The sequence below is a fragment of the Staurois parvus genome, unplaced genomic scaffold (assembly GCF_062004578.1).
Source record: "Staurois parvus isolate SC_StPar_1 unplaced genomic scaffold, SC_StPar_1.0 ptg000980l, whole genome shotgun sequence".
Taxonomy (NCBI): Eukaryota; Metazoa; Chordata; class Amphibia; order Anura; family Ranidae; genus Staurois; species Staurois parvus.
Genome location: NW_028318776.1, coordinates 3,667,167 through 3,694,203, shown reverse-complemented (window position 1 = coordinate 3,694,203; position 27,037 = coordinate 3,667,167). Strand labels below are relative to the sequence as shown.

Sequence of the window (27,037 nt, the reverse complement as noted above, 5' to 3'; positions counted from 1 at the left end):
CAAGCGTTGGTCCGGCGTTTGTGGAGCGTTTTTTACCGCTCGGCAAACACTCCGCAAACACCACATGCGCGGTTTACCGGCGGTTCCTAGGAGTTTGCCGAGCGTTAAAAACGCCTATAATGAAGTTTGAATGGTGTTACCGCTCCGCAAACGCCCCGCAACCGCACACGCCGGCCGGGACTAGACTAGAATAGGAGGCTTCAACGCCTCCTGACTCGGCCAGAGGCGTCTGTTTTGCCGCGACGCTAACGCTCCCGTTAGAACAGCACCATGTGCTGCAATATGCAGAATTGTCAGAGGCATTCTGCCGCCTGCACACAACGCTAGAGTGAACGTAGCCAAGAGGGACACAGACTATAGTAAAAACCTGCAAAAGGGTCTAACCCTCCCTTACTCTAATCAAAATTTAAAAAAAACAAAAAAAACAAAAAAAAACAAAAAAAACACATTTTGCCCAGAGATACACTTTGAAGCATAACAAAATACATTTTTCTTTTCCTTTTGGATAGAGTGGAGGGGGATTAGAACACCTGTCAGATTTTTATTGCAGTGTCCCCATTAGGGAGATTCACCCTCTGTACCTGTCATGTTTGTCCTCTCAAGAAAGTGAAAGAAAATTTAATATTTTTGGTATAATAGAATAGAAATACTAGTGCTAATACCGAGGCTAGAATCAGTTACGGTAAATCCCATGACCAGACAGCAGGGGCATGGGCTGCTGGGGCAGGCAGAGCAGTTCAGGATGGAGCCCACAAGTGTGCCACGATAGGAAGCAGTTTCCCACTGTGGCACATCGAAAAGAGGAAGAGCCAGGAACATCAGCAGGGGACCCGAGAAAAGGAGGTTCAGGGAACTCTGTGCAATGCCACTGCACAGAGCAGGCAAGTATAAACTGGTTATTACCCACTTGCTTACCGGGCACTTATACCCCCTTCCTGCCCAGGCCAATTTTCAGCTTTCAGCGCTGTCGCACTTTGCATGACAATTGCGTAGTCATGCAACATCGTACCCATATGAAATTTTTATCAGATTTTTTTCACACACATAGAGCTTTCTTTTTGTGGTATTTAAGCTCTACAGGGTTTTTTATTTTTTTGCACTTTAAACAAAAAAAAAGTCTGTCTTTGTTTCTATTACAAAATTTTGCAGACAGGTAATTTTTCTCCTTCAATGATGTTGTTGATGAGGCTGCATTGATAGGCAGCACTGATGAGGTAGCATGAACTGGTGAGGTAACACTGATGAGGTGGCACTGGTAGGCATTGATGAGGAGGCACTGATATGCAGTAATGATGGGCACTGATAGGCAGCACTGCCTGATGGCACTCACTGGCAGCACTGCTGGGGGGGCGCTGATGGGTGGCACTGCGATGAACAGGATCCCAATGAACAGGGCCGATCTGCTCTGTGACAGCTGCCGGTTATTGGCAGTACTTTCCTCATGCTGTGACAGTGTGAGGAAAGTGCTGCCGATAACCGGCAACTGTATTTACTCCGTGATCTGCTGTGTCATTGGACATAGCTGATCACATGGTAAAAGGCCGCTGTGATTGTTCTTTTACCTCATCACGTGATCAGCTGCGTCTGTAGGACACGGAGATCGTCGGGTGCGTGTCCCTGGGGGCAATGTCAGGCTAAGGAGGGGAGGGGGGGTTTGAGTGTACTAGCAGTTTTCAGTACGATAACTAATTGAAGCCAAACTCTAGCTCAGACTTTATAATCAGTCACAGAAAACAGTTTTTTTTTTCCTTTTGGTATGAAGGTTTTAAATGAATAAAAGATAATCATTTTATACAATCCTGTAAGGGGTAAATGGATGGTCTCATCCTGGAGAGCTTATGCTTCTGAAGAAAACAGACTTACTCGTCGGATCATCAGATGAAAATAAAAGAAAGCCAGTCTACAAAAAGAAAATTAATGCAGCCATCACGTCTAAGAATTGGTAAGCTGCAACATAAGAACTGTTTGCTTTCGGGTTTAATACTGCTTTATTTTCTTGACTAGCAAGCAAAGGCGCTTGTATAGTAACAAGTGGCTGTAAATATATTTAAGGCGACCATATTTGTTATTTGAGGTATCCATATTTGTCATTCTATCTGCAATGCTTACAGAGCTCTGATATTACAAATCCAGCAGCTTAACAAGTGTGTTAACTATAAAGCTGGCCGCCTTCCAAACATTCTGCCTGATGATCCAAAACGTATTATGTAAAGAGGCTCAGTCAGCAAAAAGTGACAATGACATTAGAAAGGTGTGGGCATGCACCAGGTTCTATACAAGTAGCAGAATACTTTCCATACATAAGGAATGGCATTTCCAATATACATTAAATACAATACAGATGTGACAATCATTGGCCTGCTCATGAAACATGAAGCAGAGGAAAGAATAAAAAAATAGAGGAATACACAGGAACTTTGTATGCAGTAACTGCTGAACAAACAGGCTGTGCAGGAACCTACCTGTGGAATTGTTCGAATAGGTTCCGTGGTATGAAGTTCAGTAGAGTGTAATTAGTGGTTCGGATCTTGTTGTTCTTATAGCCTTTAGTTAGCTTTTCATACTCATCCCTGAACTGATCCAGGTATGGGACAACAACCCTATGTTTAGGAGTGGCGCTCCCCGTGTCGGTATTTCTGCAGAAGTTTAGGCATGATTGTGGCACTGAGGCACACCTCTGGGTTTCATTGCTGCTGTTCTCCGTTTGTGCGACTTGCTGCCATCTGTGACGGGCCCATTGGATGGGTCTTGCCATATCGATCCAACTTGTGGTTTATGTCTTCTTTAGTCTAGCAGGAGAAAGGTCAAAAGATTGTTTGCAAGGACTGTATATAGTCAATAGTAGTTCAATTACATTGTGTGCATTAGCCTGGAAGGGCTAAGAGGGAAGACCACCCAGGGCTCTTAAAGCAGAACTAAACTCCCCTATAGAAAAGTTTTCCAAGGCACACCATGAATGATAACGGTCATAGATGCTTATGTCATCAATTGAACTGTCAAGCCATCAAATGTCTGGTGTTATAATTGATCACGTGCAGCACCATGACAAATGCAGATCCAACAGAGAATAAGATGGTAGCTCCCTTGGCTGCAAAAGGATGGGAGGGGTTTAGTTCCCCTATAAAACCTTGGAACCCAACAATATATACCATTTGTCCCACACCAATCCATATCAAAGAGAGCAGGAGGTAGGGGAACTAGAGGTAAATTAGCTTTATGGAACAAACTAGGAAGTTTTTAGCACAAAAAAAAAAAAAAAAGCCACCCCCCCCATGTCTTGTTAAACCTCTGCATATGCACAGGTGAACAGAAGTTGCAATTTGTTCATTAAAAAAATTAAAAAGCTATCCAGGAAAATAACCTGTTTGATTAGGGAGCCTCTTTGCATCAAGGTACCATCTGCTGGTGAAACCTGGAACTGCAATAAGACCATAAAATGCAAAAAGGTTAAAAGGATACGTTCACCTTTTGACCAAAAATATTAAACGCACTTAATATTTTTGGTTGCAGAAGCTTGTAAAGTATTGCCACTTTGTGTTGGTCTATCACATAAAATCCAAATACATTTACATTTTTAGTTGTAACATGACAGAATGTGAAATTTTTCAAGGGGTATGAATACTTTTTCAATTCACTGTAAGTATACACATCTTCTCTTTACAGGGTTGCATAGAATAGAAGGACATAATCCAGTCCCTGGATTTCATAGACACTCTTTAGAATTCGGTCTCTAGCCATTGTGACAAACAGTGCAATGTGTGACAATTCAGACATCCTCCCCCTGAACAATCTAATCAGTGCCCCCCCCCCCCCCCCCTGCACACAGACAGTAATGTCCTGCAGACTGATGGCTGCTCTGGCTGGGACTCCATCTGATCTGGACTCTGCAAGACTGGGAGATACAGTAAATCTTTACACTCTCTTCCTTTCCCCTCCAAACTCTGCCTTACCCTAGTTCCTATCCCCCACCCCCCTCCCTTTTGCACAAAAAAAGTAACACCTTTTTTTTTTGTAAAGGCTTTTTTTTTTTAACCTCCTGGTTACAGACTAAGCCAGAATTATGCCACCTTCTTCCCCCCCCCAGTGCATATATGCCAAAGAGTCCATGGCATGTGTGTGCGACATTTCGCAAGCTGCCTCTTAGGGTGTACGAGGTAGCCATCCCAAGACCCGTTTGCAAAATATTGCACATTTGCCCCGTTGTCTCAGCTACAGAACCACAGTGTGTCTGGGCATGTGCTGGTTCTCAATTAAAGAATGTGGCACAGGAAAAGAGGGGCACACGAAAAGCAGAACAATGCTGGACTGCAATACATGTACTCTTCGCTCCTCACAAGACCTCCTACTCTCCAGTTCCCTGGTCTCCTCCTCCCATGCCTGACTCCAGGACTTCTCCAGGTCTTTCCCCATCCTCTGGAACTCACTACCCCAATCCATCAGACTGTCACCTACCCTCCTCACCTTTAGGCGCACCCTGAAAACTCATCTCTTCAGGGAAGCCTACCCCGCCCTCACCTAACAGCCGATCTCCTCTACTCCTCCTACCACTCCATCCCCACAGCCATTTCCTCCTGTACCACTATCCCCTCCCTCCTAGATTGTAAGCTCCAAGGAGCAGGGCCCTCGAACCCCTCGTGTATTGTATTGTTACTGTAATGTCTCATGTACTGTCTCCCACTATAATGTAAAGCGCTGAGCAAACCTTTTGGCACTATATAAATATGGTATAATAATAATAATAGTCTTCAAGTTTTTTTATTTTTTTTTATTTTAAGCCAGGCACAACTGTTAGGACCCATTCATGTGGGTTTCATAACCACTCCTCTGAAAAGAAATCTGTGGTGACTCATTCTTTAGAGGGCATTAAACAGGTGGTGAAAGGCCAATATGATGTTTCCTCACTGTCTGTTCTAACCCTCAAACTGTTGTGCCATCACAATACACCCATGGTTGCAAGGGAGTTGTGGCATGGCTCATTCTTGTAAATGTTTCAATTATAATACAATAAAGTAATAATAATAATACATTTTATATACTTTTTTTAAATAAAATGTTACCCTGTTTAACCCTTACTTTACACCTTATGCTCCTTCTCCATTGTTTTCTGCTGATATTTTTTGTTTCTATTTTATTAACGATTAATATTTAAACTTAATTTTTTTTCATGATATTTTTGCACATTTACACATTGTGCATTAAAAAAACAAGAAAAAAAAAAAAAACACTTTCATTTGTAGATAACGTTGTAATGCTTGTACCGGAATCATAATTTTAGTGTTAGTTTAAACAGGATAAATTACAGATGAAATGCACACTTTTTGCCTGTCTGCAGTAACAAACACTATTTTTTACCTAAAGGTGCATTTTGTTTAGTTGTATTGCGTTTTATTGTCAAAGGATTGCGGAAAAAAAAAATTGTTCCCAGACAAGAAAGAGAATGACAAAGGTATCGCTGAATAAACAGGACCATAGCGCAGATGTTAAAATTGCTCTGGTCCATAGGGGGTGAACAGGTGTGGGAGACGAAGTGATAGAAGGGGCCACACTGGCAATCAAGTATGGAAAAAACTTTATTGAATTCCGCTCAGTGTCTGAAATCTGTATTATAATTAGAGAGACACATTCCTGTTCTGTGAATATTGTTCATTAAAACATAATTAAATATACAGGGGAACTCAAAGAATGTCGAAGACACGTGTTGGTTGTAAACAGGTACATGACTCTGGGGCACACAACGTAAATGAAGGCATACTCTGACCACATGGGCAGTGCAGTGAGTTGAGTGGGCGGAGCCTGACACTAGCCCCCGATCAGGTAAATAGGCAGTAGGTGAATCCATAGCCAATGGACAGCCTACCTTTGGCTAAAGAATCTGCCCAATGCCAATCACAAGGAGACAGCAGACCTGATGGGGAAGCTAGTATCTCAGCTTCCCCACCAAACTCCATCCAGACAGCATCATTTTTTACTAGAAGGTTGTCAGATCCAAAGCTGAGGGTGTCCTTCAGAGCCATTTCACACACCAAAATGCGCACATTTTTTCATGCTCTGTTTTTCATAGCCCATTCAATAGGCTGCCAATGCAGTACCATGCGTTTTGGTGGACACGTGTGCATTTGTTAGATGCATATGGGCTGCCATTAACAATTAATGGCACCTGTGCGCATCCAACATGGGCAGCACATTCCCATGCAGTGTGGGAAACGCGCATTTCTCACGCCATATATGATGTGAACCAGCCCATACAACCAGTGACTAGTGGGGAGGAGAGTGGGCAGCAGTTGCACACAAGCGGCCTGCTACACAGTGTTCAGTGACAGGCACCCTGGCAGGGTGCCTGACAGGCACTTAGATTTGGTCTTCATTACCTCCAGTTTTGTGGAGATAATTATTTTTGAATTTGTTGCAGTAAAAGTGGCACTATTAGGAACTAGCACAATCAGCTGCACACGTTGGTAAAGCTACCAAAACAGGCAGTGGGGAATTTTAAATCTAGCAGACCATTTTAAAAGGGCAATACCATCAGAAAATTGTTGTTAAAGCGGTAGTAAAACTGGCTTCTTTAAAAACCCCGACAGGCAGGGTCTTTATAACAGAAGAGACCCTAGAGGTCTCTTCTGTCATACATGACCCCCCCTGACAGTCATAATGCGATCTGAGCCATGCATGCTCGCTCTGTGTGCCGCAGTGAAGTGACTCCCATAAGCATGCATGATGTCACCGCAGCCCAGCCATTCAAGCGGCCAAAGATTTGGAACTGGGATGAAGGCCAGGTTAACATAAAAGTGCTGTGGACCAGATAGAGCCGTGACAGCCCAGTGCTGGACGGCTCCATCCGTAGGCAAGTCTGTCATAATGTACTAGTTCATTATGACTTAAACCTGCAGGGAAGCACTTTTTCAACTTTTATGGAGACTTTACGGCTTTAATGAATTCCCCACAGTGTTACAAATCCTTTTATGATTCTCTTTTCTGTGAACACACACAAACACTAAAGAGTGCCATTTAAAAGCACAGAGCTGGTTTTGTGATGGCAGAATTCTCGGCTCTATAAGGAATGTTGCACTGCGGAGTGTGGAGAAAGTTCCAGTTGTATGCAAGTTTTTCAGACTATATCTGGTGGAGGAAATAAAGTGTGAGCCCCATTATTATCCCGTGCATTCTTCCAGAGTCACAGTGATTAGGATAAACCAATGAAACAAGACCATGCCCAATGCCTAACAATTTCCTGTCTTTCATGGGATCTTTTGTAGATTCACTCAATCTCATCACATGCATAATGTTACAGAAATATGCTGGGCATACTTGCACAGCAAACGGAAAGCTAACCACACCAACAAGCTTCTTCTGCTTTAAAGCTGAACTCCAGAAATTACACAAAATCTACATCTGCCCCATTCCAGACTGCAGGGGTTAAATGCTTGTTAAGTCTAAGGGTGCAGGGATTGGGCGTAATACCCAAATGTCTGGCTCTGGAAGGCTTCCTCTATCCATGTGTTCGGTCCAATGCATTGTCCACTCTAAGGCAGCTGATACACTCATTCAACCAGCAGGTGTAATAAAAAAAACGGACCCAATTCCCCCATCCACACACTCAATGTGGATGGAGGAATCTTCCCCGTTGGGCTATTGTATTCTGATGGCAGGGAGTCTTCTCCACCTTCAGAATACACTGATCAGTGTCACAGGTTACAGCCTGTGAAGCTGATCGAGTGGGGAAAATCCAACAGGGCTATTGTACAGAAGTTGATCAGTAGATCAACTTTTGTACAACCACAGTGCCCATACATGCATCACAATTTGGTTGGTCCCTGCTAAACTGGTCAAATTTCGATGCATGTATGGCCAGCTTAAAGCGGAACAGTACTCAGCTCGGCTCAAGCGATGTGGTGCCCCAAGCTCCCTGTGAAGCCGCTGTCATCTTTGATGTCTTGATCGCTGGCTGCTGTCATTGGCCGGGCGGGAATGACATCACTTCCACTCATGCATGGGATTTCGGTCAGATTTGGCATTGCTGAATTTTTTATAGTGAGCTGCATGTGTGTGGCTCACTGTACAAGGGTGGACAGGCAGGTAAGTAGCTTTAATGTAGAAGAGACAAAGCGTATCTCTTCTACATTCAACATGCTGCCCGTTCACCAATTTTAATTCCACTTTAAGGTGCTTTGGGCCATGCACATAAGCGGGACTTTTCACGTACAATACAGAGTTAACAGCCTTGAGGCCAATGGATTGTCCAAAGCCTGGAAGAAAACCGTGCTGGTGTCAACTAGACTGAGGTATAGGGTAAAGCTCTCCATACATGGTTAGATTTTTGAACATTTCTAAAAAAAAATATTCTTCAGAGCATGCAACTGCTATCATTAAGTCATTTAATTTTGTTAGGAAGCCCTAAGAATTTGGTTTAGACCTCCTATATGAATGGAATCCCCCATGTATGAAACAGGCTTCAGTGCTTTTTCTCTGAAAACCGCAATAACTGTCAAAATCTCGTTCTCCCTTTAAATTTCACCTGATGAGGTTATCAATCAGGGGCAGACTGACCATTTGGAAACTCGGGCACCGCCCAAGGGCCCGGGGTCAGTAGGGGGCCCCATGAGATGCCCCTGGTACCTTTTTCATAGGCTTTGAGTTTGGGCGAGGACACAGGGGCCCCATTAGCCTTTATTGCTCCATGAGTTGTCAGTCCGGCCCTGTTATCAATAACACACTTCATGTCCTAATATGACAACACTCTCTCACTTACTTTACTGTCCCTATAAAGGAGCATCTTTGTCACACTAGGACAGGCCCCATGAGATGCCCCTGGTACCTTTTTCATAGGCTTTGAGTTTGGGCGAGGACACAGGGGCCCCATTAGCCTTTATTGCTCCATGAGTTGTCAGTCCGGCCCTGTTATCAATAACACACTTCATGTCCTAATATGACAACACTCTCTCACTTACTTTACTGTCCCTATAAAGGAGCATCTTTGTCACACTAGGACAGGAACTGTGTTAAGTACTACAGAACAATACCCCATCTTCTCATTTCCTTAAGGGGGGATGTTCTGTAGTTCAAAATGGTATCTTGTGCAGTTGTGATAAGGCTTCTTGAAAATAACACTGCAGAATGCACACGATACAGAACAGCCCTGGTTTTCTAGCAGGATCAATGGGTATTATTTTGCATTTATTAAACAGACATAACAAACCACTTTGAACAGTATATTTAAAGTGGAACTTTACCCATAACAACTTGATAAAAAAAAAATGTCCCATAGCAATAAACATGTATTCCACATTAATAATGATTCTACCAAAATTAGTATGTGCTGTAAATTGCCTCCAGCATTATTTCGGTTTCTTCTTGCTGGAGGCTGTCATGTTGAAGCCCAGAGCCTCTGAGCAGCAGTAAATCTCTAGACTGTCAGCACATTGGCCTCTACATTTTTGGCAATGCTGAAAGGTAGAGAGCAACTGAGCATGTGCAGAGCAGGGTGAGACAGTGTATTGCTGGATTTTAAACAATTTAATGTTTTACATAGCTATACCTGCAAAGGGGCCAGCCTGAAGTGATCTAGCAGGACTTAATTTTCTGACTAATGTTCAACTTGAAGGCCTCGCTGACATGAGTGTTGAAAGCTGTACACCATGAATCCACATAGAGCAGCAAGCTACTGCGTGTGGGCAGCCCATGTACTTCTATAGGCAAGCAAAGGCTTTACAGGCCTAATGTGATAGGCATGTTAGTGAACTGAATGCAGCATGTGTGCAGCCGCTGCATCCCCACAGACATACATGGGCTGGCTGCACACAGGACGTGGATAAATAATGTCCCATTGCAATGTATGGACCTCGGCGGCCATGTGAATGAGGTCTAACAGACCAAAAGGAAAACCATATGTGAAGTTAATTGTTGAATCCCCACTCAGAACGGCCAATACATCTAGACATTTCTTGCAAATCTTTGCTGTGGGCTTGTACTTTTTCCTCTACTTATTCCGTTATTCCATTCTGAGTCAGAGGTATGGTACTCATTCATCCAATCCAGTTGGAATGATTTCTACATTTGAGAATCTTTATCCAATACCAACATTCAAAGACATCTGTTCACACAGCACAACTGTCATCCCAGCCTGCAACTGTCACTTTCGGTTTCTGAACTAGCTGCACTTATTCTTTAGGTGCACAGTACAGAACTCAGTTTTGTTGCAATTTTCCTGTCAAGATTTACTGATACACAATAATATGAATTGTCCTTGACATTCAGCTTTAACCTAAAGCTGGTTATACACTACTCAATCTGATTGTTCAAACTCTGTCAAATCTTTTTGAGTTTACCAAAACTATGTAGTGCGAGGAAAAACCTAAACAATCTATTAAAATAGGATCAAATCAGGAAGACCCTTGCACTACATAGTTTATGGCAGATCAAAAGAAAATCGTAGGAGCAATTTCAGTAAGGGCCATTTCACATCTGTGACAACAGGATCGCTAAAAAGTAGAAAGTAACATACTGACCTTCTTCAACAGTGTCATTCCCCCGCTGATAGAAACGTTACAGATTGTCACTCGGCAGCAACAGAGCAATACCCAAGAGCCTGGTCACATCTGTGTAGTGCATTTTACATGCATTACTACTGAACTCTACATGAGCTGCATTTTAATAAAAGCACATCAGTGATGTGGCAAGTAGTACTTTCTTTACACACGAAAACAACAGTTTAAGTCCATCCACTGCAGCACACTACAGTGGGTTTCACTGTGTAAAAATGCAGCATACAGTGCCTTGAAAAAGTATTCACACCCCTTGAAATTTTCCACATTTTGTCATGTTACAACCAAAAACGTAAATGTATTTTATGTGATAGACCAACACAAAGTGGCACATAATTGTGAAGTGGAAGGAAAATGATAAATGGTTTTCAACATTTTTTACAAATAAATATGTGAAAAAGTGTGGCGTACATTTGTAATCAGCCTCCCTGAGTCAATATTTGTAGAACCACCTTTCACTGCAATTACAGCCGCTAGTCTTTTGGGGATGTCTTTACCAGCTTTGCACATCTAGAGAGTGACATTTTTGCCCATTCTTCTTTGCAAAATAACTCAAGCTCTGTCAGATTGGATGGAGAGCATCTGTGAACACCAATTTTCAAGTCTTTCCACAGATTCTTAATTGTATTTAGGTCTAGACCATTCTAACACATGAATATGCTTTGATCTAAATCAGGGGTCTCCAAACATTCGAAAACAAAGGGCCAGTTTATTGTTCTTCAAACTTTATGGGGGCCGGACTCTGGCCAGTTGGAGTAAAAAATGCCCTGGTATCAGCAGGAGTAAACAATGCCCCATCATTTATCATTATTATACAGGATTTATATAGTGCCAACAGTTTGCTCAGAGCTTTACAATATAAAGGAAGAAATACAGCAATGATACCGTTCAATACAAAAGGGTTAGGAGGGCCCTGCTCCCTGGAGCTTATAATCTAATAGAGAGGGGCTGGTGGTAAAAAAAAGGTAATAACTGTGGGGGATGGACTAATGGGAGAAATAGAAGATTCAGTTATTAGCTGAAGGCAGAATAGGCTTCGCTGAAGAGATAGGTTTTCAGGGATTGCCTAAAAGTGGGTAGTCGGTCAGAATGGGGTAGAGTTCCAAAGGATGGGGAGGCTCTAGAGAAGTCCTGGAGGCAAGCATGAGAGGAAGAGACAAGGGAGCTAGAAAGCAAGAGGTCTTTGGAAGAGCAGAGAGGATGGTTTGGATGATATTTAGAGACAAGATTGGTGATGTAAGTTGGGGCGGAGTTATAAATGGCTTTAAGTGTTATTGTCAATGTTTTGAATTTTATTCATTGAGCAATGGGAGTAATTTAAGTGGGAGTAATACTGCACCATTATTGGTATCAGTGGGATTAATAATGCCCCACAGTTGACATTAGTGTCTGTGGAAGGAATTGTGCCCCACCATTGGTGTCAGTGGATGGAATGGTGCCTCATCACTGGTATCGATTATGGATGGAATAGTGCCCCAAGGGCCAGATAGAGGTAAGCAAAGGGCCATATATGGGCCCAGGGCCACATTTTGGAGACCACTAATCCAAACCATTCCATTGGCTGTATATTTAGGATCGATGTCTTGTTGCTAGGTGAACTGCTACCCCAGTCTCAAGTCTTTTACAGACTCTAACAGATTTTCTTCTAAAATAGCCCTGTAGTTGGCACCATCCATCTTCCCATCAACTCGATACTGCCACCATGTTTCACGGTGGGGATGATGTGTTCAGGGTGATGTGTAGTGTTAAGTTTTCTGCCACACAGAGTTTTGCTTTTAGGCCAAAAAATTTTGGTCTCATCTGACCAAAACACCTTCTTCAACATTTGTAGTTTGTGAGAAGCCATGTGGGGGACACAGCAAACGGGACTTCTTATGGATTTCTTTCAACAGTGGCTTTTTTCTTGCCACTCTTCCCTAAAGGCCTGATTTGTGGAGTGCACAACTAACCGTTGTCCTGTGGACAGATTCTCCCACCTGCAGCTCCTAAAGCGTTATCATGGGCCTCTTGGCTGTTTCTCGGATTAATGCTCTCGTTGCCTGGCCTGTCAGTTTAGGTGGACGGACATGTCTTGGTATGTTTTCAGTTATACCATACTCTTTCCATTTGCGAATGATGGATTGACAGTGCTTCGTGAGATGTTCAAAGCTTGGGATATTTTTTTTTTTTTTTATAACCTAACCCTGCTTTAAACATCTCCACAACTTTGTCCCTGACCTGTCTGGAGTTTCTTGATCTTCATGATGCTGTTTGTTCATTAATGTTCTCTAACAAATCTCCGAGGGCTTCACAGAACAGCTGTATTTATACTGAGATTAGATTACACACAGGTGGACTCTATTCACTAATTAGGTGACTTCTGCAGGCAATTGGTTCCACTAGATTTTAGTCAAAGTAAAGGGGGCTGAATACAAATGAACAACACACTTTTCAGATATTTACTTGATAACATTTTGAAAACCATTACCATTTTCCTTCCACTTCACAATTATCCCCAAAAAATAAATTTACGTTTTTCATTGTAACATGACAAAATGTGGAAAATTTCAAATGAATACATTTTCAAGGCACTGTATGTCTGCAATTTTACACAATGCACCATAACCAAGCTCAATACAGTTTATGGTGCAAACTGGGGCTCATAGAAAACAACTGTTTTCTGTGTTACTTTTTGTTGAGTCTGCGTTGATCTAAGATCAACACAGCTCAAGTTACAGTGTGAACAAATATAGCCCAAAGCCAGGGACCTCGCTTCCTGACAACCAGTTCCTAGATGGCACATCTCCATTCCTGATATACAGCGATCTTGGACCTGTCCTAGATGGCACATCCCCATTCCTGATATACGGAGTCCCTGGACCTTCCCTAGATGGCACATCTCCATTCCCAATATAAGGAGATCCTGGACCTGCCCCAAAAGCCACATCTCCATTCCCGATACACGGAGTCCTTGTACCTTCCGGATATACGGAGTCCTTGGACCTTCCCTAGATGGCACATCTCTATTCCTGATAGAAGGTTTTCCTGGACCTGCCCCAAAAGGCACATCTCCATTCCTGACATAAGGAGACCCTGGACCTGTCCTAGACAGCACATCTTCATTCCTGACATAGGAAGATCCTGGAGCTGTCCTAAAATGCACATCTCCATTCCTGATGTAAAGATATCCTGTACCTGTCCACACACCTGCTGCACAAATTTAAGAGCTACCACCAGCACTGGTACTAAAGACGTGAATGGCCATATGTATATTTTCTGCATGGAAAACAGGTTCTTGCTGACAGAGGTAGCAAAGATCCTGTGTAAAATAAGTTGTGTTTAAGATGTGTACAATTCTATTAATTATTTGTATATGGCGCCCATTCAGTATTGGTCTGAATAATGTGTTCGCCTGAAACCCGGACACATCATTTAGACAGGAATGTGGCTCGGAGCGGGGCCTGGCAGGAGGGGGAGGGGAATGAAGGAGGAACTGGTGGCATCTGACCAGTGAAGTCCAGGGTGGACAGCGGCCGAGCTTGGCATGAGAGGACTCATGTCACTGAGCTCCCACTGCAGATCTTTTTAATACTCCACAGCCGCATTACTGTCTGCATCGGCTCCTGCTTCCACCCACAGCTGCCTGTGCCCCTGTAGAGCCCTCCAGCAGAACAGAGAGGAAGGAGCAGAGCCAGTCTCCAACATGGCACTGCCTCGGCACTACCACAGAAAACCCCACAAGGTGATGAGAAAAAAAAAAAAAAAAAAAGAAGGACTACAGTGTCCTTACAGTAGTGAACAGGGCAATCCCACAAAGCAGCCGGCTAAGAAGCCAGCCAGGGAGGGACATGTTGCTTTATGTACACAAGCTGCCCTATGTCCACTCTGCTCTCAGACACTGCTGGGGAGGATGCATTGAACATGCAGAGGGACATAGGGGGAGTGAGGGATTGCATTGCTGTTCTGCACCCCGTTCCCTGCGTTATGCAACCTGCACCCCATGGTCTGCCTTGTGCACCCTTCTCCTGCACCCTTCTCCTGCACCCCATGTTCTGTAACCTTCTCCTGCACCCATGTCCTGCATTCTGCACCCTTCTCCTGCACCCCATGTCCTGCTTTGACCTGCACCCTACACCTGCACCCCATGTCCTGTGTTCTGCACCCCATGCCCTGCGGTGACCTGTACAATTCTCTGGTACCCTGCACCCCATGTCCTGCGTTCTACACCCAGCAACACATGTCCTGCATTCTGCACCTCACAAATTGCTTGCTTTGGCACTGACAACCCAAGCCAAGCTGGGGAAAAAAAAAAAGGGCTCCTAACTTTTTTAGCTGGCTCCTAGATTCAAAGCAAATTTGTCAGGCCCTGGCATATACACATTTGCACCTTGCACAAAACACAAACACTTCCAGTTCTGCTTCAGAGTCTACTTCTGCGGTGGATCAACGAAAGCAATGGAATTCCATCAGGTATGCATCAGATTGGGAAGTCTAGCAGACAGCTATAAACGAGCACACAGAAGGGCGCACGCGCCTTGTATATAACAAAACATACATCCAAATGGATATTTACTAAAATAAATGTATACAGACGTATCTCAATCTAGTGTGGGAACAGCGTGGCCAAACACACCTTAACGTTGCACTGGCAAACCGACGCGTTTCAGAGCCATGAAGGGGTGCGTCCCCCAAAACGCATCAGCTCAGTGTTATAGTGTGTTTGGCCACGCTATTCCCTTCATGACTTGAGATTTAGTATTACACAAGGCATGTGTACGTTTATTTTTGGGAGTATCCATTTGGCTGTATTTTTTTGATTTATACAATAAACCGTCAGTAATGCAATAGGCATGTGCGCCCTCCTGTATGCGCTTTTACACATTTACACCTGTAAAATTTGCAGATGTGTACTCTCCTGGGCACATTTTTGTTTGCAGATGCAGCTTTTTGCATGGCTCCCTTGATTCCTATAGTGCGGCTATAGATGCATAAAAATGTGCAAGGTGCGCATCTAACAACTCTGTACAAAAAAAACAAAAAAAAAACAAAAGAAAAAAACAATGTGCTGTACTTTCTCACCGACTGGAGGAATTCAGCCATTATTTCTATTTTCTCATGTGACATTATTCTCACTCGGAGCAGTGTGAACCTCCATGTGTCTAATTAAAGCCATTGTTTGCTCTACATGGTTGGGGTGTTAATTACTCAACTCCACTCAGAGATCAATGTCTGGGGAAACACTTACAGATTAAACAAACAGGAATGCTGCAAAGCTTGCACTATGTGCATGAGCAGGATGCTGTAGCAATATAAAGATCTTGTATACAAAATATCTACTACAAGTACACAGAGTTTCTAGTTACTTCAAATGTCTAAATACTGCATTCAGAAGAAACTACTTGAATGATCTTCAACTGCTGAACACAACAGGAAGATGAAAAGTTACAGATAAAGAGAGACAGAAAGGAGGAATGGGGTGGGGGTGGAATTTTACACTGAATTTAAGAGTCACCAGGCTTTGCTAACCATTAAAAAGAATGGTCACAGTTTTTTGGCCATACTTCACTTCTGGGACACAGGAGTGCACTTATTTTTGCACACTTTAGCCCACTGTTAGTGAGCCACTCCAGAGTCTGGAAGGATCCTGACAATAATCGGGATCCACCTGCATGTCTGATCAGCAGCTGGTTCTGCCTTCTCAATGCCCCACTGAGAGCCTGAGCTAGCCACTCCTGACCACTGCTGATCGCTCAGTTCTCAGTCTTCACTGAGCAGAGAGAGGTGACGGTCAGTCTCTGGCTCTCTACTCTGCTCCTCCAGAGCTCACTGAAGTGCAAAGCTATGGAGCAGCAAAGTAGAGAGCCAGAGACTGACAGTCACCACTCTCTGCTCAGTGAAGACTGAGAACTGAGCGATCAGCAGTCTTTGATCTCTCAATTCTCGGTTTTAGAACTGGCAGGACACAGATGCAGCATCAGACTGTTACTGCAAAATGGAGGTGGTTATAGATATTTGGGGGGTTTTCTTATTCCCAGACTTATCCTTTAAAGTGTTACTAAAGGTATTTTTTTCTAAAATTAAAATAAACATGTTATACTCGCCTGCTCTGTGCAATGATATTGCACAGAATGGCCCCAGTCCTCCTCTTCTGGGGTCCCTCACTGGCAATCTTGACTCCTCCTCTTCGTGTGCCCTCATAGCAAGGCTTTGCTATGGAGGCACACAGTGCATGCTCGCTCCCAAGCTGTGTGCGTCTAATAGAGCACTTGGCCCAACCCCCACACACAATATTGAATCCATTCTCCCATCTGTCGCTTTTCACACAAAGGGCCAATACACACCAGTGTGTTGATTGGCATTTTAGGGCAGCTATAAAACGCATATCAATGGTAGGACATCTGAAAAACAATATATAATTTATTTAAATAAATGTCCTCTTCACACCATAAACGCTGTGCATATATGTCAACGGACGTCAAAATGTAGGTCAACGGACGTCAAAATGTAGGTCAACGGACGTCAAAATGTAGGTCAACGGACGTCAAAATGTAGGTCAACGGACGTCAGCGCGCGTTAAAACATACCTAAATGGATGGAAAAGTACAGTCGGTGTGAATTGGCTCAAACATTTTTTACCTTAATGCTCCTTTTCACATCAGCCCTCCCTTCACACGAATGTTCTTAGCCCCTTTAACTCGGCCAATTTAAAGGGGCTAAGAACATTAGTATGAAGAGGGGGGGCCAATGTCAAAAGGAGCAGAGGAATGAATGTGGGGGGGCTAAGAACAGTAATCTTGCGAGACTGAGGACAGTAGTGTGGGGGAGGATATTAAGATTAAAGCGGAAGAGCTGAGAATGGAAATTTGTGGAGGGCAGGGCTGAGAGCATTAAAGTGGGGGGGGGGGGGGGGCAAGGACTGCGGTGTGTGGGGGCTAAGGACATTAAAGCGTGTGGAGGGCCCAAGAACTGTAATGTGGGGCTGAAGACAGTAACGTGGGGGCAGCTGAAGACATTAAAGTGGGAGAGGGGGGCTGAGAACTGTAATGTGGGGGCTGAAGGACAGAAACATTTGGGGGATGATCTCAAGGAAGTGTGAGAACACTACTCTGATAAGGGTGGAGGGGAGTGCTGTAAAGGGGGAGCTGAGGACACTCCTCAAGAGGGGATCTTGCTGTGAACGAGGAGGGGAGGATGACTGTGGTGTGGGTGTTGGGAAGCCCACAGACTGTGTTCAGGGCTGCTCACCTCCATGGCTGTTAAATTGACATGAGCAACTGTGTTTGTGCAGCCACTGCGCCCCAATAGACATGAATGGGCTGCCTGGCATAAATAAGGTGCTAGTTCCTTGGCTATGGGGGTGTCATTCCCATGTGAATGAGGCCTTACTTTATGAGTTACCACAACTAACACATGACTGAATGCAGGCTCTAGAACAACTGGCAGTCAATGTAACTTGATACACAGGTCATATGAGCTCAGCTGATGGCAGAAGGTCACCGCTGTTTGAGCCTACGTCACAGTCTGCTACCTGAAAATGGTCAAACATTAGGATGGCAACATACAGTCTCATTTGATAGCCGATATACAACAATGTGCCATAACTTTATGGCCACCAACCGAATATTGAGAAGGTTCCTTTTTGCAAGCAAAACAGCCCTGACCCATCGAGGCATAGACACCACTAGACCTCTGAAGGTATGCTGTGGTATCTGGCACCAAGCCATCAGTAGCAGATCCTTTAAGTTCCGAAGATTGCAAGGTGGGGCCTCCATGGATCAGACTTGTTTTTCCAGCACATCCCACAGATGGTTGAATTTGAAGGCCAAGTCAACACCTCAAACTTGTTCATGTGTGCCTTAACCTCTTGGCTCTGGCCGAACGCAAATGTGCGGCCTCCCAGCATCTGGGCCTAGATGCCGAGCGGCCGCACATTTGCGTTTTATTAAAAAAAAAAAAGTGCGCTCAGAGTGCGCACCCAGCACACGTCTGGTACTCACGGAAAGGTCCCAATCTCCTCTTTCGATCGGGACCTTTCCCGATCAGTGGAATACGGGGGAAATGGCTGCAGCAATGTTCCATAACCCAGATATTGTTTTTTTCAGCCAACGATTCTCTTTCTCCTAAAAGTGGTCCGAGTTGCAGATTAGCCGCTAGATCACTTGTGGCTTCATCGCCGGTTTCCTATTGCGCATGCACAAAGTGCGCTGCGCTTTGTGAATGGGCCACAGTCTTCTGGGACCTTGGAAGTGTCCCAGAGGGCTGCAGGGGGGAACTGAACTTCCGGCTTAGCTTGTTGCGGAAAACGGAGCCGGAAGTCGGAGCGGGTACCTGTCAAAACCAGGTTACCCCCCTCAAAAAGGTGCCAAATGTTTCAAAGGGGGGGGGGGGGTTTGTCAGAAAAGCAGACCTTCCACTTTTGGGTGGAACTCCGCTTTACCCTGTCAGTGGTCATAAAATGGCTGATTGGTGTAAGATTTTCATTAGTGATAACAGGCCAATATAAAGTTGGCCAAACAGTTTACCAGGGCTCAACAAATCCCAGGTTCCAGGTCACCATGGCGACTGCAAATTGTGTCCTAGTGCTTGGGCTACACTGCAGCAGTGGTGTGGACTCAGTGTCCCCATGTGCAGCGGTTGGGCTGTCCAGTAATTGAGGCCACGGTTTTGCAGCCTGCTGGAGCAGGATCCAGCGCTCGTTTGTGTGAACCAGTGCCCTCCTCTGATGGGTGCGGTGTGCCTACCATTCTGACTGAGGGCTTCCCCTTGCTTGCTCTCACTGCCCGCCCACCTCCAACATCTCCCTCCCAATTTGACAGCTGGGTGCTGGTATCAGAGTTGCGGGCGCCAGATTCCTCCATTGAGTGGACAGGGAGTGTGGGGCAGCTGGCTATGACTTCAGTTCCTTTTATTCTCCCCCTTTCTCCACTAAGAGGGAAACACAGGTTTGAATTAGGTAACAGAACAGATCCAACTTCATTATCTGTGCCTCCCCATTAGTGCCGCATGTCAGTGCAGCACCATCAGTGCCGCCCCATCAGTGCCATCTCATTAGTGCCCCTATCATTGCCCATCAATGCCTTCTCCTTAATACCACCTCATCAGAGCACATCAGTGAAGTAGAAAAATTACTTATTTGCAAAATTGTATAACAGAAACTAAAAAAAAAAAAAAAACAACCCCCCCCCCCCACCAGGTGTGAGCAATTCCTATTGCCCAATGCCTCAAACAAGCAGTACAGTGCACTGGGCAGCTGATTTAAAAAAACTTGTTTTAGCTGGCTCCTAGATTTAAAGCAAATTTGTGAAGCCCTGTATTATAAAGTTTTCTTCTTCAATTTCCATTAGATTTACCTTCACCTGTGTAGTAAAGGGCCTACCTGACTGCATACAAATTGAAAGTGTTTAGGTTTGAGCTCATACTATGATTTTGGTAAATCTAAAGTATAAAAAAGTTGTATAACATGTATGACCAGCCTATGGGTGCTGAGTAATTCAAAATATATTTAAAAGTGGAATTTTACCCATAACAATTTGATTAAAAAAAATAATGTTCTTTAGCAAGGATCATACATTCCACATTAATATTTATGCAACCAAAATGTGTGTACACTGTGAATTGCCTCCAGCATTGTTTCGGTTTCTTCTTGCTGGAGGCTGTGATTTTGCTGAAGCCCAGAGCCCCTGAGCAGCAATAAATCTTTAGGCTGTCAGCAAATCAAGACTCTAGTGGTTCTGATTTTAGGCAGTGTGTCAAAAAAAAAAAAAAAAATCAAAAAAAAACAACAGCCTTTGCAGAGCAGGGTGAGCGTGTATTACTGGATTTTAAATAGTATAGGCAATTATTTTTAATGTTTACATAGCTATAAGGGGCCAGCATGAAGTGATCTATCATGACTTCATTTTCTGACTAAAGTTCCACTTTAAGTTGGAGGCACACAGGTGACCGTTTACCACAAGATTTCATGCATGTGAAGTTACACATGCCTGTCAAGATTTTCACAAAGTAGCGATTTCAGCAAGTATGCAACAAGGTCACATGTCGTACATCCCTTTTCCTGCTGTAGGAAACACAGAACAGTTTCTAATGCAGCACTGTTGTTGTTGTTGTTGTTATTGTCGTCTTGCTGTTCTTTATTGTTTGAGTACCTTGATAAAGGTTTCACTGCCATTATACAATAGTTTATAGACAGTTCACCTTTTGCATTGGAAAAAGAAAAGAAAAAAAAAAAAAAAAAGAGCACCACGATTAATATGAAAAATGGATGAGCTTAGGTGGGTTCAGACACAAGCCCGAACCCACCTAAGCTATCCCGCGAGGAAGCTGTAAAAGCCAACAGCCAACCATAGGCAGCGGAGGTATTTTCCTGCCAGAAGCCAATCATAGGCAGCAAAGTTGCCCCTTGTATACATGTGACATGTATACAAGGGGCAACTTTGCTGCCTATGATTGGCTTCTGGTTTTGACATCTTCCCGGGGGGATAGTTCATGCAGGTTGGTGTCTGAACTCGCCTGAGCTTATCACTAGTCTAAGATACAGACCTTCAGTTACGGGCTAGAGAAAGTATCAATGGTCTATGTCACCGCACTTGTGCCCCAATGAGAACTATGATCCCTCTGCCATGGTGGCAGATGGGACTTGTAGTTTGTTCATTCACATTCTCTGCAATAAATTAACTCGGCTGTAAGGCCCAGCTCACTTTGAGGGGCTGCGGGATTCGCAGCAATTCCTATGCGTTTCCCACACCGCATCACAATCACACTCCATTAATGTGAACCACTGTGGGTGTCTATGTTAAATGGTTCGCAAAATGCAGTGCAATTGGCTGAATTGGATTGCTATCCATGAGATCCAATTCCTGTACAGGTGTGATGCGACTTGAGTCGTAGAAAGAATGGGCTCAAATCGCACTGCAAAGTCTCACATGTGATTTGAACGGGAATGCAGTGCGATTCCTGTCCAAATCACATGCGGTTCCCCGCAACCACATTAAATTCAAATAATACCAGGAGCTGGCAGGAAGAACACCACCATTTTCCACACTGATTACACAGCTGCTGTAGCGCAGCGTACCCGTGGGTTTGATGAGGATTAGCTTCACTTTCCTAGCGAGTTCTATTAAGTCCCATTTTGGTGTGCTTTCTGAAAGTGCAAGAAAAGTCCTGTATGCAGGCATTTTAACGCACCAAAACAATGGGACATACTAGAGCTGTATGGCAAAGCGCAGCTAACCTGCGTCAAACTTGGGTACACTGTGCTAAAGCCACGGTGTGGTTTGAAACGCACCTCATCAGTGTGAAAGGGCCTCAGTTTCTCTAAGAGGGGGACACTTTGGGGGCAGAAGGCTGCAGACTATAATCACATTTAATATTGTACCCTAAATATGGCTACAACTGGAAAAACACTTTTTTTTTTACGAAGAAAAAAAAAAAATAGACAAGCTCCTGTAATGACTATGCAATGTTTCTGTCTGGAAAGCTTTCCTGAAAGAAAGACATTATTTGATACTTCAACTTGCGATTAATAGCATTCCCCCTCCGAAAACAAGTAGAACAACCAAGCCAATTATTGTAGACATTAGAGGATAACTAAAACCAGGAACAAACATGTAATATTTTGCAGCTTACAGTCCTTTGATGTGGTGGCTGCATTTTTTTTCTTTTTTACACTAAGTACATTTTTAGCAAATACCTCTTGATCCTGCCGGAAATGCAGTGTCCTTGTCACTTCCTGTGAGGTGCAATGAAGACTTTCTTCCTATCCATCATCTATAAACTACCAATTGCAGTGCTCCCCATGTAATGGAGGTGAAGAGCTACCAACAATGTTTGTAGCCCATATCAAGAGAGCAGCTTATGGCGACAACCATGACTCCCTCCATATATACAGTGGGGGAGCAATTTGGTTTTGGGTTTAGATACATTTTAAAGTGTTCACCTGATCAGGTTGTTTAGTCAGGTCAGGGAACATTTGTAGGTTTCTTGGCACTTTCTCTACCTTAGCTGATCCCTGTTCAAGACTGCCTGGGGATAAAAAAGGGTGTTGGTTTAGTCAATAGTCAAGGAAATTCTGGACTTTCCAGACCATTCAATGACATATTTGGCACATGCCACATTCCATCCCTCAAAATAGATAAACATTTGCAATGTTTCGCAATCCAAGCACGTTTGTATAATGATCATGTCCGAAAATGCTTATTTGGTATCCAGATGCATGGCCAACCAGTCTGCAGGTAGTTTACAACTGAAGTATGGCCAAAGCTTTTCTTAGTCATGTTTCTCTTCTCGGTAACAAGAGTGCATTTTTTATTTATTTCAGGTACTTATATAGCGCCGTCAATTTACGCAGCACTTTACATATATATTGTACATTCACATCAGTCCCTAACCCTCAAGGGGCGTACAATCTAAAGTCCCTAACTTACATTCAGACATACACGTACTAGGGCCAATTTAGACAGGATCCAATTAACCTACCAGCATGTCTTTGGAGTGTGGGAGGAAACCGGAATACCCGGAGGAAACCCACGCAGGAACAGGGAGAACATGCAAACTCCAGGCAGGTGATGCCATGGTTGGGATAGGAACCGATGACCCTAGTACTGCCAGGCGGAAGAGCAAACCATTTAGCCACTGTGCTCTCCTCTGACCCAGAATTATCCATTGGTGGAATCCGCTGTCAGTTGACTTCACAGAGCCACTCCATGCTCTAGAAGGATCCCGACATTGTCGCCCAGTTGCCTGACCAACAGTTGGATCAGCCTCTCAGTGCACTGCAGAGAGCATAAGCCAGCAGCTCCTGCTTTAAAAAAATATATATTTTTTTGCTAAGTAAATATGAAAGTCTGCCCATAGGTATTGCTTAGTCTTCAATCCAGGTTACAGGTCCTTTCCATATGCTGCTCAATTGCACCTGATAGATTTAATAATAATGCAATTAAAAAATGCCTTTTTGTTATACTGTAATTGACCCATGCTCAAGTAGGTCTATACTTTGGCTGTTTTCCAATACAAAAAAAAAAAAAAACTGAACAAGAAAAAAATGCCTATTTGATCATTTATTCAATAAAAATACAAAAAATGTTTGCCTGCTTCAAAGCCCCCCATCCACAAAATGTCAATGGGGAACAAATTAGGACTTTGACTGGACCAGTACATAACCTTTTATTTCTTCTTTTTGAGCCATTCCTTGGTGGATTTGCTTTATTATGCTGAAAGACCTATTTCCAGTTTCAACTTTGCCTTTTGGATAGATGGCCTCATCAAGCACACACCGATTGGATGCAAATGGTAAAGTTGATGACTATGAGTTGCCCAGGCACTAAAACAGCAAATAAACCCCAAACTATAAAAATTACATCACCATGCTTCACAGTTGTTATGAGATCCTTCTTCAGAAGTACTGCCTTTGGTTTGTGGCAAACAGGTCTACTGTTATTGTGACCAAACAACTCTGTCTTTTATAGGGCACGATGCTCCAGAAGGCCTGGTCTTTGCCTATATGTTCAATGGAAAACTGTAATCTTCCTCTAATGTTACTTTTGGACAACAAAGGCTTTTTTTTTTTTTTTTTTTTTTTTTTTTTTTTTTTAAAAAGCTGTAGCAAACTGCCCAGAAAAAAATAAATAAAATAATGGGCCCCCTGCAAGTTTAGGTCATAATGTACAAGTATGCACTGCATTATGACAATCTTACCTGTACACAGAGCCCTCCAGCGACGTGCTGTCATGGCTCCCCGGTGCTGCCATCTTCCTTTTGGGTTCGCAGGTTCCGGCAGCATGAATGGCTTGACCCCGGGATGGTGTCAGTCCCGCTCATGTGCATGGGAACTCACGGCTGCGGCACGGAGCTCTGAAGGTCCACATGCTGTGCCGTCCCTTCACAGTGCATGCACGGGTCACATCAGCTGCTGCATGCTGTGTGAAAATCTTCTCAACAGTGCAAGTTCAGGAGATATTGAATGTGCCTACTGGTGAGCCTTATTATAGCTTACCTGGAGATACCACTTACAAAGTGGACTTTACTTCCACTTTAAGACGGGTTGAACTGGTACAATATCCTTTCGTCTCCAGTTGACTGCACTTTGACCCCAACTATTGCAAAAGTTATCTGAACATTTTGGGGTTTTAAAGACTTTTCTTTAGCATTAGTCAGCTCTTGGGTTGAATTTGCTGGGCCGGTCAGTCCTGGACAAATCAACAGTTGTTTGAGATCAATGCCCTAGATTATTTTTCTTGCAGTGAAATTAATGATTTTTTTCTGGCAATCTTTGGTAATCACAGGGCTCATGTACACTGCAGCAGATAAACTCATGTTTAGGAGCTGTTCAGCGTTTTTTTCAGAAGCCCTTGAACTCACCCTAATGTTTTCATATGTGTCCATGTACACATCGTTTACACTCTTTTTTTTGAACGCAGAAAACTTGCGTTCAGCAGTAGATTTTCAAATGCAAAACGCTTGTAAATGTGGCTGAACACGGCTAAGCGCGTTTATAGGCATTTGCGTTTGAAAATTTTTTTTAAGTCTTTCATTTCCAGATGCTGTGCAGAGCCTTTTTTCATCATGAAAAATGCATGCAAAGTGTTTTCCAGGTACTCAAATGGACCTAGCACACCATATTTCGAGGTTTTGCATGAAAGAAAATATGTTAGACACTGAAGCAATAATTTCTGCACAGAAATGAGCTGGAACATATCCAAACACCAAAAAAAAAAAAAAAAAAGACAGCTAATCTCAACAAATACTGCTCTCTCTGCTTCTGCTCTCTCTATTTCTCTCAAAATGCCTAAAATAGTTAATTTTTTACTATTTTTTTTCAGTGTATTTTGGAAGGTCTCCTGAGGTCATCTTTAAAAACCGCTTCTGAACACAAACGCTCATAAACCCTGTATGCAAACGCGGCTAAAACAGACATTTCTTAACCTACATTTTCCAGCAGTCAGTTTCCATCGTTCAGAAGTGTCCCGTGTACATGGAGCCTTACCAGACTAATGCGCATCTGCAGCTTTCTTTGTGAGGGCCTTGGCATGATAACAGAACCATGAGGTTTAAATAAAACAGGTTCCAGCAGTATACTCCAAAAAAGGAAGATCTAATAATTGGCATCTTATCTGGAATTTGTAGAATGACACCTTTACCGGAAGACATTATTTCAGTCAATGAAAGTCAATGAAAGTTTGCTGCTGCTGAAAAAGTTGACAATTTACATGGGTTTCCCTACCTACACATGACTATATACTAATATCTGCACTATTTCAGTGTCTTCCAACAGAGGCACAAACAGCAATAAAATACCACATTCTTTTTAGTCCCTTGAAGAAGGATTAGAAAATCATTTTTTTATTACTATTTGCATCTCCTTTACAAAAAATTTCTATCACTTTCGGTTCAGCAGATCATGGAGGGGGACCAGGATATGAGAGGATTATCTCCCAAATTCAGAAACAGACAGAAATAAAACCTGACAGAAGCTGTATGTTCTCTCTCACTCTATCATCATTCTTTAGGCCTTGTTTACATGGGGCCTAGAAATCCATGCCGTGTGAGGGCCATATTCACCTGCACAGGTGTTCTGTGCATCCCCGTACAGACAGTCCCATTGCGGACACAGCTGCTGCTCCCAATGTGACATTTGGGTGGGTGCGTGGCTCTGAATACACCCGAAAGTAATGTGAGGGGTCAGTCGGAGGAACCATAGTGCGGGACCAGAAGACTCACATGACTGAAAGTGTAAGCTTCTGAAGAGAATTTGGAGGACGACTGCTCTTCAGAGTGACGTTTGAAGGTGGGAGAGGTGTGGAATGACTTCCTTCTCTGCTCTGAAAGCTTTTCCTGTTTTTTTTTCAATTTTGAGACAGGAAAGCTGTTAATGCTCTTTAAAATGTCCACTTGCCATAACCCCATATGGTTCATAAGACTTCAGTCCAAAAACATGTAGGGGTTCCTTCCTCTTACCCCACTAGATGGCTGTGGAATGGGCTTAAATGGAACACACAACTGAACACATTTTTCTGGAAATTCTCTTGTAATAAAAATAACATAGCACTTTATACAAGACACAACTTCCAAATTGAAATCACCGATCAGCAATGTAAATCTATTAATGTAAACCAGATGGGGCTAATCGGTTCTGTGTATTACCAGACAATTATTTGTGCTACACCATACTTGCAGTTCCCCGATTCCACAGAAGTCAGCCGTGAGCAATTCCTGTTTTCACATCCACTGTGCTACAAAAGAGAACCAAGCTGTCCGATTGTGTAAGAAACAACATTCGTCACAACTTACAGAACAAAACTGAACTGTTAACAGTAAACAGGGAAGAAAGACTGCAGCTAAGCGTATGCACCAACATGAGCCGTGTAGAACAACCTTTAGCAGCCAGCCAAAATGTAGGCTTCAGTGATCGCAGGTAAAAGTATATCGAACTAAAAAGTGTTTCCTAGCGAATAAAGTGGTTGTAAAGGCTGAAGGTTTTTTCACCTTCTTGCATTCTCCCATTCTCCCCCCCTCCACCTTTACTT

General features: G+C 43.4%; 1 protein-coding gene and 1 long non-coding RNA gene across 2 annotated transcripts in view; one reads left to right on the top strand and one right to left on the bottom strand.

Moving 5' to 3' along the window:
• Positions 1-27,037, bottom strand: part of ATP10D (ATPase phospholipid transporting 10D (putative)) — a 107,215-nt gene that overhangs the window by 65,099 nt on the left and 15,079 nt on the right. Inside the window, exon 2 of the mRNA XM_089657301.1 lies at positions 2,463-2,789. Coding sequence (XP_089513427.1) covers positions 2,463-2,755 — 293 coding nt within the window. The 5' untranslated portion in view covers positions 2,756-2,789. The remainder of the gene's footprint in view (positions 1-2,462; positions 2,790-27,037) is intronic.
• On the top strand, positions 1,599-26,985 carry LOC149441482 (uncharacterized). Its single transcript, XR_016307368.1, has 2 exons — positions 1,599-1,942; positions 25,334-26,985. It is a non-coding gene; the product is annotated as an uncharacterized LOC149441482 (long non-coding RNA).